Source organism: Balaenoptera physalus, assembly GCF_965194825.1.
Source record: "Balaenoptera physalus genome assembly, chromosome: 2".
NCBI lineage: Eukaryota > Metazoa > Chordata > Mammalia > Artiodactyla > Balaenopteridae > Balaenoptera > Balaenoptera physalus.
In genome coordinates this window covers 103,897,965-103,918,077 of record NC_138883.1, presented here as the reverse complement: position 1 = coordinate 103,918,077, position 20,113 = coordinate 103,897,965, and the positions used below count along the sequence as shown (strand labels likewise).

Sequence of the window (20,113 nt, the reverse complement as noted above, 5' to 3'; positions counted from 1 at the left end):
AACGTCAACACATATTTACGGAACGCCAACTCTGCCACGGTGGGCTGGGTGCTTAGGATAAAGCAGTGAACATCTAGAAGCTCCCCGACTTCACAGAGCTTCACACCCAGCGTGGGAGACAGACATTAAATAAACAGTCCCACAAATTGCCAGGACCAGGGTGAGGTGGCTGAGGCACTTGCCTTGGGTGTACCATTTAAGGCCGCTCCAAAAACTCAGCTCTCAATATAAATAATATTTTAATGCAATATTTTAAAAAATCAAAATTAATGCAAAAATCTGTGATGAATAAAATATCAATATTTTATATAAAGACAGGATCACTGATTTTTTGTTTTGCTCCAATATGGCTCCACATGGCATGGCCACAAATAACTTTTCCAGAAGAATGAGAAGATGTTAAGAGTAGGTATAGGGACTTCCCTGGTGGTCCAGTGGTTAAGACTCCGTGATCCCAATGCAGGGGGCCCCGTTTCGATCCCTGGTCAGGGAACTAGATTCCACATGCTGCAACTAAGAGCCTGCATGCCACAACTAAGACCCGACGCAGCCAAATAAATAAGTAAAATATTAAAAAAAAAAGAAATCCCTTTTAAAAAAAAAGGAAGAGTGGGCTTCCCTGGTGGTGCAGTGGTTGAGAATCCGCCTGCCAACGCAGGGGACACAGGTTCGAGCCCTGGTCTGGGAGGATCCCACATGCTGCAGAGCAATTGGGCCCGTGAGCCACAACTACTGAGCCTGCGCGTCTGGAGCCTGTGCTCCGCAGCAAGAGAGACCGCGATAGTGAGAGGCCCACGCACCGCGATGAAGAGTGGCCCCCGCTCGCCGCAACTAGAGAAAGCCCTCGTACAGAAACGAAGACCCAACACAGCCAAAAAAAAAAGGCCCCCTTTAAAAAAAAAAAAAAGGAAGAGTATGTATAGCTGGGACGGTGGTGGTGGGGTGGCTAATCTTTGTTAAATTATCCCTGAAGCAGTAACACCTAAACTGGGACTGGGAGCCTGGGAAGAAGGTGGGAGAAGAGGAGAGGGTGAAGGCTGAGAAGCAGGAGAGAGCTTTGCACCTTTCAGGGAATTGAAAGAGGGCCCACTTGTCTAAACCCATGGTTCTCAAACTTAGCGCACGTTAGAATCACCTGGAAGGCATTTTAAGTCTCGCGTTACCCAGGCTTTACCCAGGCCAAGTCAATAAAAATCTCTCGGGGTGGGGCTGAGACCTGGGTAGTTTTGAAAGCTTCTGAGGCAGTTCTAACGTGCAGGCTGGGTTACAATGACGTAGTGAATGAGGGCGATGAGACTGGAGGGAAAAGTGGGAGCCTGATGGAAGGCCTTGGAAGCCAGGGTAATTATTTTGGACTTTTTTCCAAAGACCATTAGGAAGTCATTTGAAGGGCTTTAAGTATGAAAATGGTATGTGTCTTTAAGAAAAAAAAATTTTTTTTTTAAAGATCACCCGGGCTGCTGTGATAAAAATGGATTGAAAGAGGTTTGGCCACAGCAGGAAGAAGTGGAAAGTCGTCACAAACATCCAGGTAAGAGAGAGTGTTGGCTTGGGTTGGGATGATGGCAGTGGAGGTGGAGAGCCGTAGACACAATTAAGAAGCATGGGTAAAACCCATAGGATCTGGTGACTGTTCAGTTGTGAAGGGCCAAAGGGGAGGAGACATTATGGATGGTCCCCCCGGTGTCTGGTATCAGCAACTAGTGGGGTAATGATGACATTCACTGAGCTACAGAACAGGCAGCATGGGGAGAAGCAGGTTTGGGGGGGGGGCAGGGAGGACATGATGGGCTCAGTTCTGAACCTTTTGAGCTTGTAAGACAGCAAAGGGAGAAGCGTTGAGAGTGGGCAATTGCACATACGGGCGTGCCTGCCGCTCGGGGGGACCCCACAGTGCAGCTCTAAGGTGAGAGGGGTTGGCCTGCACGGGTCATAAATGAAGCCACAGGAGTGGAGAGGCAGCGTAAAGAGAGAGAAGTAAGTGAGCAGAGAAGGAGGTCTAGACCCTGAGGAGCGCCAACCTTGACAGGTTGAGTAGAGGGCAAGGAGCAGAGAGGAGACAGAGAGGCAGCAGGAGTCAGCAGCGCACCAGTAACTGAGGGCCCGGTGAGAGCATCATTTACGTTACAGCTGGGCGTTCAGGGGAGCGCGAGATCCCTGTGAGCTGGGCTGACCTAGGAAATAACTGGTGAAGTAACTGGGTCTGGATGGATAAATAAGATTCAGTTAAGCAGGGAAGAGGACATTCTGGAGGAAGGAGAAAGAGGAAGGAGGTGTAAGAAAAGGGAGAGATGGGAAGTCTCGGGGAGGGGGAGATTCCCCCTCTACTCCTCTTGAGTTCTTGCGGGTGGATTAATAATAAAGTCGACACAAGACTGATGAACAGGAGAAAGAAAAACAAATTTAATTCATGCAAACGGAGGTTTCATAAAATGGGACCTAAGAGGTGGCCAAAGCAGGCAGCTTTTATACTTTTTAGACAAGGAGACGATATATTTGTGAGGAATTGACAGGACAAAGAAAGTTAGGTTCTGGGTGCTCAATTTAGTGGAGAATCTCAACAGACTTTGGGCTTAGGGTAGTAAATTAAAGAAGTAACAATGCTTGTTTATACAGGCTTCTCAGCCCCAATTCCCTATCTCTGGTGATAAGGGTGTCTTTCTACCTCCAGATCAGGGAGGGCACCTTTCACAGGAGAGATTTATTTCCTGCTTTCAGAGAGACGGAAAGGAGGGTCAGAGTGTCCCTCTTGCATTGGCTCTTTCTTAAGTAACTTTAATTCAAAAATAATATGCCACTGTGGCATATTTTGGGGCAGCCTGTCCTGAGCCCCGATAGAAGGAATGAGGTGTGCTGGGGGCCATTCATCACATACAGATCATAGGAATTCAAGGAGAGGTCTGTAGTATGAGATGAGGTAAGCAAGTAGGTGGTGACTCTCGGGATTGACTTCTTTAGTCTTCCTATCGCTTGTCTAGTTCCCATCCATCTGGCTTCCCTCTCATCCACGCTCTGGTGGGAGAGCGGGCATTGCGCTGGGCAGCTTGGCTTCTTGCTCTGTCACCCCAGAGACGTGTAACTGCTACCAAAGCTTTCACAATGTCTGCGGCAACATTATCAAGGTGAACACTGAAGACAGGCAGCTTGGCTCTGGAGGACAGTGCATTCATTTTAGTGTTGAATGGAGTGCTTGTTTCCTTCTCTCTGACTTCAGGCACCTCAAAGAGCCCAGCTGCAGTGTAATTGATGCCCCATTTCTTTCCCTGTGCTCTCTTACAAGTAAAAGCACAAACAGGCTTTTGCCTGAAAGGCAGTATGCTAGTGTTATCTTTCCTGAGTGGGCTCATAAATACAGATTCTTTGGAGAGAGGTGCGTATAATCAGCATACCAGTCAGCATTTTGCATGTGCAATGAACAGATGTGGCTGCATTATTCAGTTTCCCTATTTGACTTCCCTCCTAAGATGTACTTCAGAAAATGTGATGTCGATGAACACATCTTCCCAAGTGAAAATAATCCATGCCAAGAGGAGTCTCAAATGTTTCCATTAACCATTTGTCATGTTGGTTGCTTATTGATTTCTCTGCTGCAAATGTTATGACGTCCTGTGTCACTTTAAGTTTTCCTACTAAAGATGAAATAATTTCTAATTATATTTTGTGTGAAACTAATTAGTATTGGAATGCATCACACTAGAGTAGAAAAACGTTGGTTTTAAACTCTGCCCTTTATTTTCTATTTTTTTTTTTTGTATTGCAAAATGTGACATTCATACGAAAAGTGAGTGCATAAAATATATATGTACGGTTTAAAGACTGGTTATAAAAATGGACACCTGTGCAACCACCACTCGGAGTGACAAGTACAATGTTGCTGGCACCTGGAACTCTGGTGTGCACTTCCTCTTTCCTAGATTACCACAGCCTCACTGTCGTGCTAGGGATGTTATTGCTTTTACTTAGTATTTTACCACCTATTTATCCATCCTTAACAATATAGTTTAGTTCTCCTTGTAACAAACTACATATATATTTTGTGTCTTTGTGTAAATACACAAACCCACAAGTGCTTCCTTAAATTCTGCCCCCTGGACGCCTCTCTGTCTCACTCGAGACTCGGCCCTTTCTTGTTGTGTGTGTAGCTTTGGGTCATCTTTTTCACTGCTGTTTAACAACCGTTAGTAAGGATATACCACTGTTCATTTATGCACCGCGTGGGTGGATACTTGGGCTGTTTCTGGTTGTGATGTCTTCAAGGCTGAGAGGAGTATTGTTTGACTTGTGCATAGATTCTATGGGGTATATAGCAAAGAGTATGCTCAAAAAGTGATATTTTATATTCCCTCTGGATAGTCAGTGATCAAACATGCCCATCCAACACAAACATGAGTTTATTGTAAATCTTAGTATTTTAGACATGATGGGAAACAGTGTTCATTTTAATATCTGTAATTTCTAGACACACACACACACACACACACAATACCTAAAAGGGCGGTCAGGTGCTTTTGTAGTCAAGATTAGCATGCAGGACACACAATACAACCTTGACCCAGCTGTCCTTCCTCCCCCATATCCTTTAGTTTTGCGGGTCTTTCCAAGGGAAATAAAAGTGAATCGTGCAAGATCCTCTTAAATTGATTTCATCAGAGGCAGGTATGTCTTCAGGACTTTTGTTTCCAGGAGCCCTGCTCTGGTGAAGAGCATACGAATTACGGGCTGTGTGGAGCTGAGGCTGTGCCAGTGTCAGGTGAGGCTGTTGAACGTGTAGAGTGTGCTCCTCTTCTCTGAATTACTTGAAACACAGGTCCAAGGGATTTACATCCAAGGCATGTATCTAATACTTCCTTCACATGCTCCGTGATGGAGTTTGCTGGTCAAAACATCATTATTTTGTTTATTGGTCCGTTTGAGATTTGATATCTAAGTCTTTGAGATATTCCAAGTTTTCCATTAGCTTTTGGGGCAAGCATTAGTAAAAGAGGAAAATTGTACTTCAATAGTAATTTAATCATTAAAACGACCAACTATCCAGCTTTCATGGTTATCATTAGTAGTTTTAGGAGAATTCTAGTACAATTGGTTTGGTTCAGTGAAATAACTGTATGATTCGTATGATGGTAACTTTTAGTTTAAGTAGAATTTTTCTTCTTTTGGTGAGCTGAATGGTCTTAAAGGGTGTGTACTTTGGGACACACAACTGTGATTAATTGGAATTTCACTTTATGGAAGTGCTAGTTATATAATAAAGAAGTATCTTTCCAGCATGTTTCAAAAAACTGAACAGAACAAACTAGCAAGGAATACGGGAAATTTGACTTAATTGTAAAAGACATTTTAAATTAGAACAACGGATCTAAAATGGCTCTTACATTTGTACTTATTTGCATATATTACCATTCAGTCAGACATAAAATTGGGCATTGGTTACACTAATATTTGAATATAGTTGCATAACATAGTTTTAAAAAGCTGAGTTTATAACAGTGAAATGTGCTCCCCTTTAAATCTTAACTCTATTAAAGCTTTATACAAGTTTCTTTATATAACTTTGGTTTTCAAACAAGGCAACCATTCCAGATAAGGAATAAAATCATTTATTCTTCACACTGGGTCTTCATTAAAGCTCATCTGATCTTTCGCTTCAATTTTTTAGAGTTTGATTCACATCTCACAAAGGTTTTCTCCTGGGTTGGGTGAAGTTGTAGATCATTCATGTTTTCTGAGCAAAATGTCATTCTGCATAGAAAACATCAAGCAAACATAGCACTAAATTTTGGATGGAGCTTATTGAAGTGTTTCATCCTTTGTCAAATACCCAACTTGACATGCTATTTAGTAATACATGGTATTTAAAAAAAAATTAGATCCTTATGACTGCAAATATTTTCATAACTTCAGAGAAAAACAAAGCCCAGGTCAGTGAAAGCAATCAGTGTAAGGCTTCCCGGAGCTCTGTGTGGTGTGATTTCAGTTCTGTAAAAACTGAAAGTCCTTGGGGCAGCCCTGCTTTGTTCTCCTTTATACAGCTTATCAAAGGTTTGAGGGCAACAATGGTTTCTTTCACTACATTACCCTGTCTCCAAGGCAAACATTAGCACTTTCTTCAACTGTTCCTCACAGGCAGGCTTCGTGCCCAGCCTTTCTTTTTTGGACACACTCCAGTTTGTCAATGCCCTTCTTACAGGTCCCTGGGCATGAGGCCACTGTCATCAGCATCTGCCTGGCTCAGCCCTATAAGCCCCACCCTTTCCTCTTATCTGGTCCTCCAGCCACAGAGGATATCACTAAGTGCTTTGGGTCTCTCTTGGAGACCAACGGCTGACAACTTTGACCACTGGTTTGGCCTGAGATGCTATTTTGTGTTACTAACTTCAATTGTATCTATCTGAAAAAAAAAAAAATAGCAGTAGTCACAGAGAATTGTAGTTTATAGCTTCTTTTTTTTTTTTTTTGAATTGCATCTAAGGTCAAGTCTTTACTAAATCAAACTTTTTAAATTAAAAATTATTGTGAGTAATTATGAATGCATTCTTAAAAAATTCAAACAGTAAAGAAATATATGAGGTTGAATATTAAAGACCCTCCACCACCTTTCACTAATATCACTCCCCTCCCTGCTTTCGTGATTTGCTTTCTGTCTTTCTGGACCTCTTTCTATGCATTTACACATATACGGATGTTCATATACAAACATAAAATTTGTTGTATTTTTCTGAAAAATTTTCTTGTCATCAAATAATGTACTTGGAGAACTGTTCACATCAGTACATACAAATCTATTTCATTCTCGGCTGGACCTAGAGATGATCATACTAAGTGAAGTAAGTCAGACAGAGAAAGGCAAATATCATATGGTATCACTTATATGTGATCTAAAATAAGTGATATGAATAAACTTATTTACAAAACAGAAAGAGACTCACAGACATAGAAAACAAACTTATGGTTACCAAGGGGAGAAGTGGGGGGAGGGATAAATTGGGAATTTGCAGTTAACAGATACATACTGCTATCTATAAAGTAGATAAACAGCAATGACATACTGTATAGCACAGAGAACTATATTCAATAGCTTGTAATAACCTATAATGGGAAAGAATCTGGAAAAGAATATATATATACTGAATCACTTTGCTGTACACCTGAAACACTATAAATCAACTATATTTCAAAAAAATCTATTTCAGTCTTTTTCACCTGCTGCATAACATTCCAGCGTATGGATGTATCACAATGCATTTAGCCATTTTCCTATTAATGGAGATTGGGATTTTCCCCCAATGGTTTAGTATTTACAAATAGTACTGCAACAGACATTTTTGTACATAGATATCTTTTGTGGATATTTTGAGTATTTCTCTGGGATAGACACCTAGCATAAAATTCTGGGTCAAGATTATGCATATTTCAAATTTTGATAATATAAGTTCCATGAGACCAAGGGCTTTGTCCACTCTGTTCACTGCTGTATACACAGCAGTGTCTAGCATAAGATATGTGCTCACTAAATGTTAGTTGTTGAATGACATTCCCCTACAGAAGCTCTGTAATTCATACTCCCACGAATAATGTATGAAAACGCCCATTTCTCCACACCTTTACCAGCTCTGGATGTTATCTGTCTTTGAATTCCTGCCAAACCAGTGGGTGACCAGTGATAATTTCCTTGATTTTTGTTTTGCATTTATATGGTTATTGTGGCAATCAAACATCTTCTCATTTTGTTTAGCCAATCACTTTTCACTTCTCGCTATAGGACCAATATTCTCTGCTCTTGCGCTTCCCCCCACAACAGTCCCTCTCATCCCTGACTTTGTGCTTTGGGGAAGAAAATCACCTCTCATTGAATTCCTTCCATGGAGGCACAGAGCAAGTTATTTAACCTTTTTTTTTTTTTTCCTTGTAGTTAGCAAAGAGATTGAGAATGAGGTTTAATATCTGCATCCCAGCTCTGGGATTTCAGATGGTAGAAGGTACGCAAAAATCGGTAGTTATTAGTCTCATGAAATACATATTATAATTCCCATTTGCTACTAGAGAACTGAGTCTCAGAGAGGTGCAGCTATTGTCTGAGCCTCCGTAGATGGAAGCGGTGAAATCAAAATTCGACTTTGGGACTCGCTGATGCAGAAGTCACTGGGTTCTGCCTGCATATGGTTTGGTCACTGCCTGTCTCTCCGGGAATGCCTCTTGGCCTCTCCAAAGCCTGTTGCAGCACTGACCGAACAGCACCAACCTGACCTGATGTCTTTTTTCTTAGACTTCCTATAGACCATGCAGTACTAGACTCTTACTGTTCAAAGTGTGGTCCACGGACCAGCAGCAGCAGAAGCACCTGGGAGCTTGTTAGAAATGCAGAATCCCAGGCTCCATCTCTACCTACCACAGGAGAACCTACATTTTAACACGATTCCCAGATGATCTGTGTGCATGTTAAAGTCTGAGAAGCCCTGGGATGCAGCATATCATTAGTAAAATTAATGCGTCTTGTTTTCCTAATTAGGTCCTTGAGTTTCTTTCTGCCAAAAGCTACAACTCAGATTTTTTTGGTACCCACCCCCCGCCGATGGTGTTGGGTACTGCAAAGACCCATAGGACTCACTGAGTTAAAAACTTAAAAAACTATAGGTCCCAGACTCCCTCCCCCTTTTTCATGATGCCCCTCCTGCAGCCGTGAGGAAAGGTGTGACGTACGTATATATTAACTTCCAGCTCTGCAACTCTGCTAGATTAGACCAGAGAAAGTCAGATTAATGGGACCAAGACTAATGGGGGGAGGAGCTGTGCTCGGGCAACAAATGGGCAATGAGTCAGACAAACCAAGTCAGATCTGGGCTCAGACAGTTAGGAGCAATGTCCCCAAGCTGTGTAACTCCTGTGAGCCTCAGCTTCCTAATCTGCACAGCAATACTACCCATTTCAGAAGGTCACTGGGACGCTTCCATGGGATGAACGCTCTAGAGCATCTCGTTCAAGCCCGTGGTGCAGCAGGAGCTCTGTAAGCGCCACTCCTGTCCCTCTCCTCTTTCCTTCTTCAGAGCCATGTGGTAAGCACCAGGGGAGAAGGTAGTGCTGTGTTTTATATTACCTTTCAGGTCAAGTCACCTAGAATTGCCATGGCAAGCAACCACTAAAACTGAGGAATTACTCCCCGGCTGAGAGAATCTGGGGACGGGTGGTGCTCAGTTGAGCTCTTCTAAACGGACAAAAAGTCACGCAAGAATAGCTAAGCGTATAAGAGGAGAGAAGCAGTTTAATTTTCTCAAATTGATCACGTGGGGAAATCTGTTGGCAGATTGCAGAGTATGCTCTTAGTAATTGCCAGGATTTTGTATCCCAGGGAGATAAAAACTCAGAGTGTGGTTGTATAAGGGACTCAGGGGGCATAAATCTGCCACAGGCCACTCCTAGCAGTGAGGCCCGAGGGGTGAGGGAAGAGGTGAGAGGCATGCTGTTCTCCAACTCTGCGGGCGGCAAGCCAAAGAGAGCAACAGGCTGGCCAACAAAGGGCAGCAGGAGAGGAGAGACAAGTTTCCTACATACAGTGGGGAGGAGATAGGAAAAGGTCTGGGGAAGGACAGGATTCTCCTTTCATGGGGAACTGCAGAACCACAGAAAAGCACGGTTGCCATAGTAAAATACATTGGGCATCCTTTTGCTCTGCTGAGAGGACTGAAGGAGCAGCTGGACATCCTTTCTTTCCTTCACTCCCTGCCCCCAACCCAACCCCTCGTGTCCCTAGAGACTTTGGGCCGAGGGAGATGTTCAGTCACACAGAGCTGCACCTCCTGAGGGTAATCCACTGGTCCACATCAGAATTTCTTAGGGCTCTTATTGCCAAATGTGTGGTCCTTCACAGACCACAGCCAATCAGAAGCTCTTCAGGTGGGTATTCAGGTGGAATTCTGCATATTCAATAAGTTCCCTAGTGATCCCTTGGCATTCTTAGATTTGAAAGGTGCCACCACAGTGTGAGATTTTGAGATTGTGATTTGTTAAAAGCATTTCTCTGGGTAAACAACAAAGAAGAAATGTCACGTCTAGGTCCTTGCCATTCAAAGTGTGGTCCTTGGACTAGCAGCATTGACATCACCTGGTGAAATTTGAAAAGCACTGGGCTAGTGAGTTGTTCTCAAACTCTGGAGGCAGGTGGCTATTAGCTGTGGGCAGAGGGAAGAGGCTAGACTAGCAATCAGAAGACGTAGGTGCAAATCCTGGTCCTTCCACCTATGGCTTTGTGAACTCAGGATGGTCATTTCATCTTTCTGAGCATCTTTATGCCATCATTAGGAGATAATAATGCCCACTTCATAAGACAGATGCAAATAGTAAACTGTAAAAGTGCTGACATAGGTAGATGCTTAACAGATGTTAGGAGGAGGTTGAAACAGCACTCACCTTTGCTGTGTTTCTCCCGCTTTGACTCTGATGCTCTTCAGAACAAGGCCCGAGGGAAGGGACTCTCTTCCCCATGGGATGATGTTTTGGACCGTGTTCCAGACATTGGACCACACCATACTGTTTTCCCACTTGAACTTGATCATGATCAGCTCACCAATATCCAAATCCAGTGTGATAAGAAAGGAATAGGTTTTATTACTAGTAATTCCTTTGTTCCTTGAAGATACAAAGGAAACCAGACACAGTCAGTTGATTTTTAACAGCAAAGTGATGCTTAGGCACATTCAGGATATGTTAGGTTTGCCTGAATGATTTGGGATGGTCTTTTCTGCTGCATTTCCCAAACTGGTATTGGACAGACTGTTAATAGAGATAGCAATAGGTGTGCCAGGATAAAAAGGGTTTTCCAGACCAATAACATTGGGAAAACCATCTTATTTTCTGTGTTAGCATATTAAAAACGCCCTAAGAGTTCTGCGGTAATGAGTCTAGTTAGCTTTGTTTAGCTCAGGCTTCCAAGTCGGGAAAACTGTCCTGAAGAGGGCAGAGGCTTTGGCAATGGTCTCTGGGCAATACCGCTCTCTGTATGTTTGATCAACACATTAGAGCCACACCACAGATTGATGCTTTTTTCCTCCCCACATAAATAGAAACTTCTGTTAAAACAACAAGTATAGCAGTAATAGAAAACCACATATAAAAAGGATGCACCAGTTTGGAGCAAGATTTAAATACAGATCCTTAGGTATCATTATCAGCTTTACTCACTAATCTCCAAGACATTAAAATGTCCCAACATTGACAGAACTGCCAGATGCCCTTTCCACTACTTAGGACAATCTCCTGGGGAGAGATTTGGGACAGCGCAGAGTTAACACTGGATTTAGGGTGAGACAGGTGGCTGGAGGATTCCCTTGCTTGGCTCATTGTAGCTCCTCCTGTAGTATGTTGTAAAGCATCGTTTAGAAATCCACCCACCCCACTAGGCTGGAAGCATCCTAAGGATAGTGTCCTCTCTACCTCTAGTGCTGAGCACCAACACATCCTTGCTGAGTGACTGAATCAGTGTGATGATCAGAGGTTCAAAGCTGGGGGCAATTCTCGGGAAGCTGAGGACTGTCGCTGGAGTGGGTGAAAGCTAGTGTCACTTCCCAAGGAGAGCCCATGCTGAGGGTCAAGATGCTGAGAAAAAGCAGCCAGCAGGCCTTTTCTGGCCAGTGCAGGTGCGGAGCCTCTGCAGGAGATGTTGAGGCCACTGCCCATGTTGTGAGCAGGGGTGCAGCAGGGCAAAGGACAGATGGGGAGGGCTGGCAGTGCAGGCTGACTGAATGGAAAATTTGTGCCGTGTTGAATGGTACCAGTGTTATTTCTGGGCTACGGCTTTCAGAACTCACTGGAAAGGCGCTCAGGGCCTTCCTGGGGACACCTGCTCCAGCCGTCACCACTCCTCCCTGCTTGGGTCTTCTTCCTGTACTGCAGACATGGACTGGCCACCTCTGGCTTCCCTCTCCATTCCAGGCCCTGTCGCACTGGGCCCATCACAAACACAGGTAGCAGCAACATAAAGTAATCGTGGGGACTGGGTGAGGCTGAGGAGGGATGACACGGTGCTGCGTGTGGGTGGATGTCCCATCTGACAGAGTGTTTGGGGCAGTCATAATGGGCTGAGAAAAGTAAGTTGTGTCTGGCCTGACCCTTGAAAAGCAGGGTCCATCCGGACCCTGTGAGAAAATTAAGCCTCTCATCACCACGGACGGGGCTGTACCTCATACTCACAGAGTGATGGGGATTTTCTGCATTTCCTCTTTCGTTCCGAGGAGTGACATGGCAAAAGTTGGTTCTATTGGTTTCTCAATTTGGTTGATGAACTGAATCTTCAACTGGTAATGATAAACTAGAGGGGAATAGGATGGAGAGGGAGAGAGAAAGATAATTTAAGCAGAAAATTGTAAAATAAAAAATATCATACTTTTAAAATTTAAAAAGCAGAGGGAAAAGTATGGATGAATAGATACCCCATTTTTTTTTTCTGGGTGGTAAAATTATGAATGCTTTTTATTTTCCTCTTTTTCCTTCTCTGAGTTTCCTAAATGTCTAAGAGGACTTATGTTTGTATTGGGTTGGCCAAAAAGTTCGTTCTGGTAATGAATACGTTGTTCAATAAAGTTCTTGGTGAAAATGAAAAAAGTGTCTTTTATTTTTACTTAAAACTGAATAAACTTTTTGGCCAACCCAATAATATAATAAATATTATCCAACAAAAGAAAGCAGAATAGGAGTACAATATATTTGGCATTCTCATCAATTTCCAGATGAATTCTGTTGGACTATTCCATGTATTTGGCAAGGGACCCCTTTTACAAATCAAAGGATATATTGCCTTTTAGGCAGCTGCCAAAAGCAAGAGAACACACTGTCATTTTTACTTTTGCCTGTTTGATGGTGTCAGTTTTGGGGTGAGACAGAGCTCCAGCTAAGAAATATGCCCTAATGACCACAACTTTGTGTTCTGGGGCAGTTCCTGGGAACTAGCTCTGTGGGGTTCAACAAGCACATTTTCCAATGGAAATAAGACAACTAGTTCTAGTACCTGGGCCTAAAATTTTTCTATTTTATCAAGTGTCCAGAATGTCCTTCTACTGGGTTGTTTGGAAGAGGGAAATTTATTTTATTCTTCTTTACCTAAATACAGTCTATATTTAATTAATAAAAGCAAACTGCTTACTATAGGACAGGTGTTGTTAAACACTTTACATTGCATCATTACTTATCATAACTACCCTATGAGGAGGGTATTGTTATTATCAGCCCCATTTTATAAAGCAGAAAACCAGGGCCAGAGAGGTGATGTGACCTGCTCAGGGTCACATAGCAGCCTGTGCTCTTGGCCTGGACCCATTGCCTTGATTAGCTTGCATTGTTACACCAACCAGCTGTGGAGCTGTTTTCAAAATTACCCCACCTCATTCCCAAATGACTGACGGCTGCTTAGACTTCTTTTTCTTGCTGTCTCCATATTCTCTAAGTACTTGTAGCACTTGAGCTCCAAGACTGCAAACAGGTTTAATATGGCATGTCAACTTGATTGGTAGGACTGCCTGGGGCCCCATGTTGAGATGGGCTCTGAGACCGTGTCTAGGCTCTTGGGAGGACTGGTGTCTGCCTTGGGCGAAGGATAGGGGATATACGATATACTTGTTGTGTATTTGTTTTTCCTGTTCTAGATAATGATTAACCCACTAATCCTGATACAGTGCTTGCACATAGTAGGTGCTTAATAAACATTTGTGGGATGAAGAACTGACATTTTGCTTGGGAGTATCAGAATGTGCATGAACATTTAGCAAGATGGAAATCACCTCTGAGAATTCAAGATCTGAGTTTCAAGCTTTGTCATAGAATTCCTTCTGGAAAGGATAGATTATGGAACTAGCCACTTGATTATCCATCCCATGCACCCAACCTGTGGAAATTCACCATCCTCATGAATCAATCTACTTACTCCCAAATGATGCATTTCCGCTGGAGGTTGGTAGCTACACACAAACCTGGCAGCAGCTGTGGCTAATGGTGTGTTGCCAACACCTCAGCTGCAGGGTCCTGGTGTGCCTGTATTGCTGGGTTTCTGGGTTATTTACACAACCCTACCCTTTGGCATAAACCAGTCTTCCCATGTGGGTTTTGCAGTGGGTTGCCTGCAGTGGATTGCCTCCAGTGCCCTGCATAATAGGTGCTCGAATCCTCCAGCCTGGAATACAGTAGTTTGATGCTCTCAAGACTGTGAGGGTTTGGGTGAGAAATAAGAGAAGGGCTATGGGCCCAAGTCCCAGGAAGGGTCCCTAAACCCTTAGGTGGCAGCGGTGGAGGCAGGGACTCTGGCCTGTCATCCCAGAAGCCTCTGGAGAGGTCTTACACTATTTGGGGTCTGTCTAGGGGACTCTGTAACAGGTGAACAGTGTTATAAGTTGAACCGAGGCAAAAAGGAAAGATACAGGCCGTAGGCACTGGGGGGTGGGGTGGGCGCAGGATGTGGACAGGATGACGTGAGAGAACTGGCCTTGGGTTAACCCCCAAACAAGCAGGCAGGGCATCTCCCAGAGTATGCAAGAAACACTCATAGCAACCAGTTTAATATGTAGTAACTGGAAATCTACTGATTCCCAGCCCAGTGCTAAAAGCCATTGGGGATAGACGAGTAAAAGAATGTAATTAGCAGTATGCATGGTAATAACATAGGCTAACATTTATTTTGTTTACTTGTGCCACGCACTTTGTATTTATTATCTCATTTAATCCTTACAACAGCTGGTACTATTACTTCATTTTAGAGAAGAGGAAACTGAAGCACAGAGAGGTTAAGCAACTTTTCCAGCATCACACAGCTAGTAAGTAGCATAACTGGGACGTAAGTCCAGGCCACCTGGCTCCAGAACTTGAAGTTTTAAATGTTTATACCCAGGACCAATAGCTTTATATACCCTAAGGAAAAAGTCGAAGTGTGGAAAGAGATTAAAGTTCAAAAATGTCATAACAGAATTATTTAATTAAAAATAAATCAAAAACACCCTAAATATTCACCAATAGAGGAAGTGACTATGGACTAATAATGACAATTATGATAATTACCATTTAGCTCTTTATTATGTCCCAGATACTGAACTATTGTTTCTCAAAATTATCTTATTTCTTTTACTACAACTTTGTAAGATGCCTACTTTAACCTCCCTTCGCATCATTTTACAAATGAAGAAGCTGAAGCTCAGGAAATTTAAGTAACTTGTCCATTGTCATGCAGCTAAGAACTGGTGAAGTTGCAATTAGACATTAGTCTGCTGACTCTGAGTTCATGTTCCCAACCACGTGATTTACTCCTATGAAGTGATTAAAAGATATTTTTGGAATGGTTTCAATGCTTATGAAAAAGTGGAAAAAAACCCCAAACAACCATCAGGATACAAATTGGACATCTAACATGAGACTAATTCTAATAAAACAGCATGCAGAGTAGGAGAGAGATTCACAAAAGTATTAAGTGATTTTCTCTGGAGAGGGGAGAGAGGTAACTTTTATTCTCTTCTTTATGCTTTTCTGCAAGTCCCACATTTTCTACAATAAGCATGTATTCTAATTAGACTCTTATTGGAAAAAGAAAAGTTTTTAAAAGTATTAAGAAAGAAAACAGAACCAGAAGCTGTGGTCCTGGCCTTAGAGGAGCTTGCAGCTGGGAAGCAGAGTGACTTCTGTGACCCTTGTCACCTTCTGCCTAGTCTCACGGGCATCCGTGTCCATGGATCTTATCTCCCTGAGGGCAGCCTTGGGGTCATATTAACGCTTGTATCTCCACAAGTCACGGCACACATCAGGCATCTAAGGAGTGCTTCTGAGGCTTTTTGTGTGAAAACAAGGCAGGACCAAAACAGTTGCCTTAAAGAGCCTAATTGTGAATAGGAATAATCAAAAAATTGCTTTCATTTTTTGAGATCCTACTACGCATCAGGCTACATACTAAGTGCTTTACAGACATTACTTTTGTCCTCGTAACAAGACTAAATAAAGATAACATGTGGTGAGACTCCATTTTCTACACCTACCCCTGCTCTCCCCATCCAGCTCTGAACCCCAGGAAGTGACCCCACGGCCTCATCTCCTGGCTGCCTTGCAGGATGGTTTCTGGTTGCGATTGACGCACTGGGGAGGCACCAGCAGGAGATCAGGGCACAGAAGAGAGAGGTCAGGGTGTTTTTCTCTCTGCTCCCTCCTGCTTTGAAGACTGACTGCAGAGGAACTGTGCTCCATGATGACCTGCTATCAGCAGCCTCTCCTCCACAGCTCCCGTTCTCTTGGGCTGTTCCTTCTCCTTACTTCTCCCAGAGGCTGGCTGTTAGATCTGGGGTGCATCAACAGCCCATGTTGCTTTCCTTAATATCACTCACCCTCTCTAAGGAGTCCTGCCTGCTCTCTTTAGTTGATCCAGGTGAGTGGAGTCCTGTTTTCTGCTGAGACCTAGACAGATAGGGTGTCAATGATCCTGGTAAATTACAGATAAGGAAGCAGAGATTTGGAGACGGGTGCAAGGTGACCCCGATAGTTAGAAGTGGAGCAGACTTTTTTTTTTAACATCTTTATTGGAGTATAATTGCTTTACAATGGTGTGTTAGTTTCTGCTGTATAACAAAGTGAATCAGCTATACGTATACATATATCCCCATATCTCCTCCCTCTTGCGTCTCCCTCCTACCCACCCTATCCCACCCCTCTAGGTGTTCACAAAGCACCGAGCTGATCTCCCTGTGCTATGCGGCTGCTTCCCACTAGCTATCTATTTTACATTTAGTGTGTATATATATCAATGCTACTCTCTCACTTCGGTGGAGCAGACTTTGAACACAGGTGTCTGGTCTGATTCCAAAAGACCCTTCCCACTGTGTCCTGGGGTTCCAGTTCTAGCAAGCTGAAGCTGCCCTTTGAAAGCAAAGAGCAAACAGCTCCTGAAGAAAAGCCGCAGTCTAAACCTGCCTCCAATAAAGCCACCAAGACAAAGTGCCTGCCAGCTCTGACCCACTGACATCCATCCTGGGCTATCACTGCTGCAGATTCCTGCCTGCTGCCTGTCTGCTGAATGTCCAGCCCCCGAGCTGGGATAAATGTTTCACGTCCCTGCACTGGAGATGGGTTTTTGTCTTCCTTTGCTCTTAAAATATGAGTAGGAAGAGACGGATTTCTGCATCTGAGATGCCATGGTTCTACGATTCTGGGGGAAGGGGTTGGCTTTGATGATTGCAAAGGTCCTTTTAGCTCTCACATCCTATGGATGAGAATTACCTGTGTCCTGCAGTGTCTCCCTGGGGTGGGACCTGTGCAGGAGGTCAGGACCTCCAAAGGTGTGTAAGCCTGAGTGAGGCGGGCTGTGGAGGGCACCTGTGTCTGCAGGAGTGTGATGGTCAAACCCATCACACATTGATAGCACAAGGAATCCCTTTTAACCTGCACTAGGAAAGCCACTTGTGGGGAGAAATCTTGAAATTAATTTTTTAAAATACATAAGAGACTTTCATGTTCAGATCTAATTATTTGTTCTTATTTTGGATTTTGTAAGTGTTTTTCCTTAAAAAAAGAAAAAAGACAATTTGCTTCTTATTCCTCCCCCCCACCCCCCAGGACAATGATGCTGTTACAAAGATTAAGGAAAAAAGGGTGAATAATTTTTCTCACTTTACCTTATGGCATGTTTAATAAGGATTTTAAAAAATGATTTAGGGAAATGCTTTTGATCCTGTGACTGCAAGGAGGCCAGCACAACGTGTTCCTCAGTTCAGGCAGGAGAAATTATTTCAGGTCTTAAAGATGAAAAGCATGAAATAGTCTATTAACCCTGAATGAGATCAGGCAAAATCAAACCTGGAGCAGAGATGTGAGGCCTCTGGAGATTCTCCTCACCAGAGAGTCTGCCTGGGGTTCAGAGACCCTAAAAACCCTGGATCCTAATCTTGTGTGGACCCCACTGGTGCCACTTAAAAAAAAAAAAGTTTCTTTTTACAAGGTAGCCACTGTGAGCACCAGGTTATGGAATTTATAAAAAGGGAATATTTTTTTCCTTTTTTTTTTTGTCTCATGGAAAAAATGATTCTGAATCATTAGGTACTGGCCCTGGGAGACACTATGACTCTTTACAAACATCAAAGAGGCCTTTTTTGTTTTGAATGTATAGATTTTTTTCTCATGGAGATGGTAAGAATGAGATCTCGTGTTTTCTTGCAGCACCAAGGTCTTCTTCCTAGATCTCAAATGCCTCTAACCCGAGAGGGAGGCTGAACATCATGGAACTGAGAGGCCCAATGATGGTCTTATGCAGGGGGTTAATGTACGAGCAGCCAGCACTAGCAGGGGCTGGTTGAACGAACTCAGAACAGGCTCAAGGGAAGTCGAGAAGGGGTTTTATAAGCCTATGTGTGTGTGCGTGTATGTACTTAGGTTGGGGACTAAATTTGGGCTCAACAGTACTGCCCCATTTACGTGATGCTGATGTCACAAGATTGGATGCTTGCCCCTTCTATGGGTAGTTTCCTCCTCTGCTGGGGGTGGAGATGGGGGAGAGTGTGTGTATGTGTGTATGTGTGGGAAGGCCAGGGAGTATTGTGTTGTGTGTGTGTATGGGATGGAAATAAGCACCCTTGACTGAGAGATAGGAGCCTCCTGGTACCATCAAGAGGTCTTGAGCCCTCATCAGCTTTCTGGACCTCAGTTTCCTCATCTGTAAAACGGGTATTAAAAGCCCTCTCACAGGGTTGTTGTGAGGATGTGATGAGATGGTATGTAAAAGTGCCTGGCTTCTAGAAGGTGTCGACCATCCTATGTGCAGGACTGACCAGCACAGTGGGCAGAGTGAGTCCACCCCCAGGTGCCAGGGTTAGTGGTTCTCCCTCATGCCGGTCCACACACAGTCACTTCGTGGCTGAAGAAACTGAGGCCCACATAGGTTTTGCCACAGGGTCAAGGTCACATAGGTGGTTGGCAGCAAAGCCAAATTCTGGACACTCCTTATCCCAATCCCAAGCCTCTGCTCTCTCTACTACACCCATTGCTTCTCTGGAATTCTCCCTGGAAATCAGTGAAAACCTTCCAAAGAAGTAGCTGAGAAAAGCCAAAGACAAACAGACTCCCCAGGTCACAGTTTGGCTGGTTATCTCACCAACCAGAAGAGTGCTCTCATCAGCTGGAGCGAGTTCCCACCGGGGCCCACAGTGCAGGGAGAGAGTGCAGGCAGCGGAGGATGGGGAAGAGAGGAGAGACTCAGAAAGAGGAGCCCAAGAGGAGGGATGACTCAGGAGGGAGCTGTCAGTGAACGGGCCTCGGTCCTACACTTAGGAGGCCGTGTGGAGTGAAAGGAACAAGGGCCATGGAATCGGGGAGACCTGGGGTCAAACACTACGTTTGCTCCTCACTAACTGTGTGACTTTGGGAAGGTGATTTAGCCTCTCTGAATCTCAATTTATTTATTTGGAAAATTAGGCATAATCAATCCACCCCCCGCCTCTTCCATCTTTGCCTCTCTCTCTGTCTGTAGGTTGTTGTGAGGATTAAATGATACATGAGATAATTGATGCAACACATCCAACGTGGTGTCTGGACAGAGTAAGCCCCCCTGAGTGCTGCTTCCTTCTCTTCCACACGGTTACCTCCTCTAACTGCTATGAGGATTAAATTAGATAAGATGCTTGCTAAGCAGGACTTCATACAGGTTTGTTTCCCACCCCCTTCTCTTAAAAAAAAAAAAAAAAAAAAAAAAAAAGGGCTCCCAAACTAGCAAAGGTTCCTCCTGAGAGAGAGAATGGAAGTAGGCGATAAATTGCCTCATTTCACTCAGCGACTGTTTCCCAATTCTCTTCTGCTACTGCTGTCCTCTTCAGCGTTTACCCGAGTTCTGGCGTACGGTTGTAGAAAACAGATCCTTTGATGGTTTTGTCAAAATATCTTGGGAGCCAGAGGAATGAGGGCCAAGTTAGTCATCCTTTGTGCAGCTACAATCGGGAGGGGATGTTTATCTTGCCCAGCCAGACCCTGCACTAAAATATATAGTACCATTAGATGTCCTTGAAAAATATGGATTGTGGGTTCTCTGTAACCAGGGTTGGGCAAGTCTGTTCCTTTATGAATCTATAAGTATTCATCAAATGCTGGAGGTGGCCACTGAAATAGACTCTGGGGGCCC

At 43.7% G+C, this 20,113-nt stretch overlaps 1 protein-coding gene and 1 long non-coding RNA gene across 3 annotated transcripts in view; both read right to left on the bottom strand.

Annotated features, from left to right (window-relative positions):
• The window catches only part of LOC309654354, a 498,770-nt gene that overhangs the window by 118,511 nt on the left and 360,146 nt on the right, over positions 1–20,113 (bottom strand). The window lies entirely within an intron of this gene.
• Positions 4,374–20,113, bottom strand: part of LIPC (lipase C, hepatic type) — a 178,713-nt gene continuing 162,973 nt past the window's right edge. For both annotated transcript variants that reach the window (XM_082446877.1, XM_082446878.1), the window contains 3 exons: positions 12,181–12,298; positions 10,402–10,620; positions 4,374–5,739 (listed from right to left, as the gene is read on the bottom strand). In XM_082446877.1, coding sequence (XP_082303003.1) covers positions 5,628–5,739; positions 10,402–10,620; positions 12,181–12,298 — 449 coding nt within the window. In that variant the 3' untranslated portion in view covers positions 4,374–5,627. The remainder of the gene's footprint in view (positions 5,740–10,401; positions 10,621–12,180; positions 12,299–20,113) is intronic.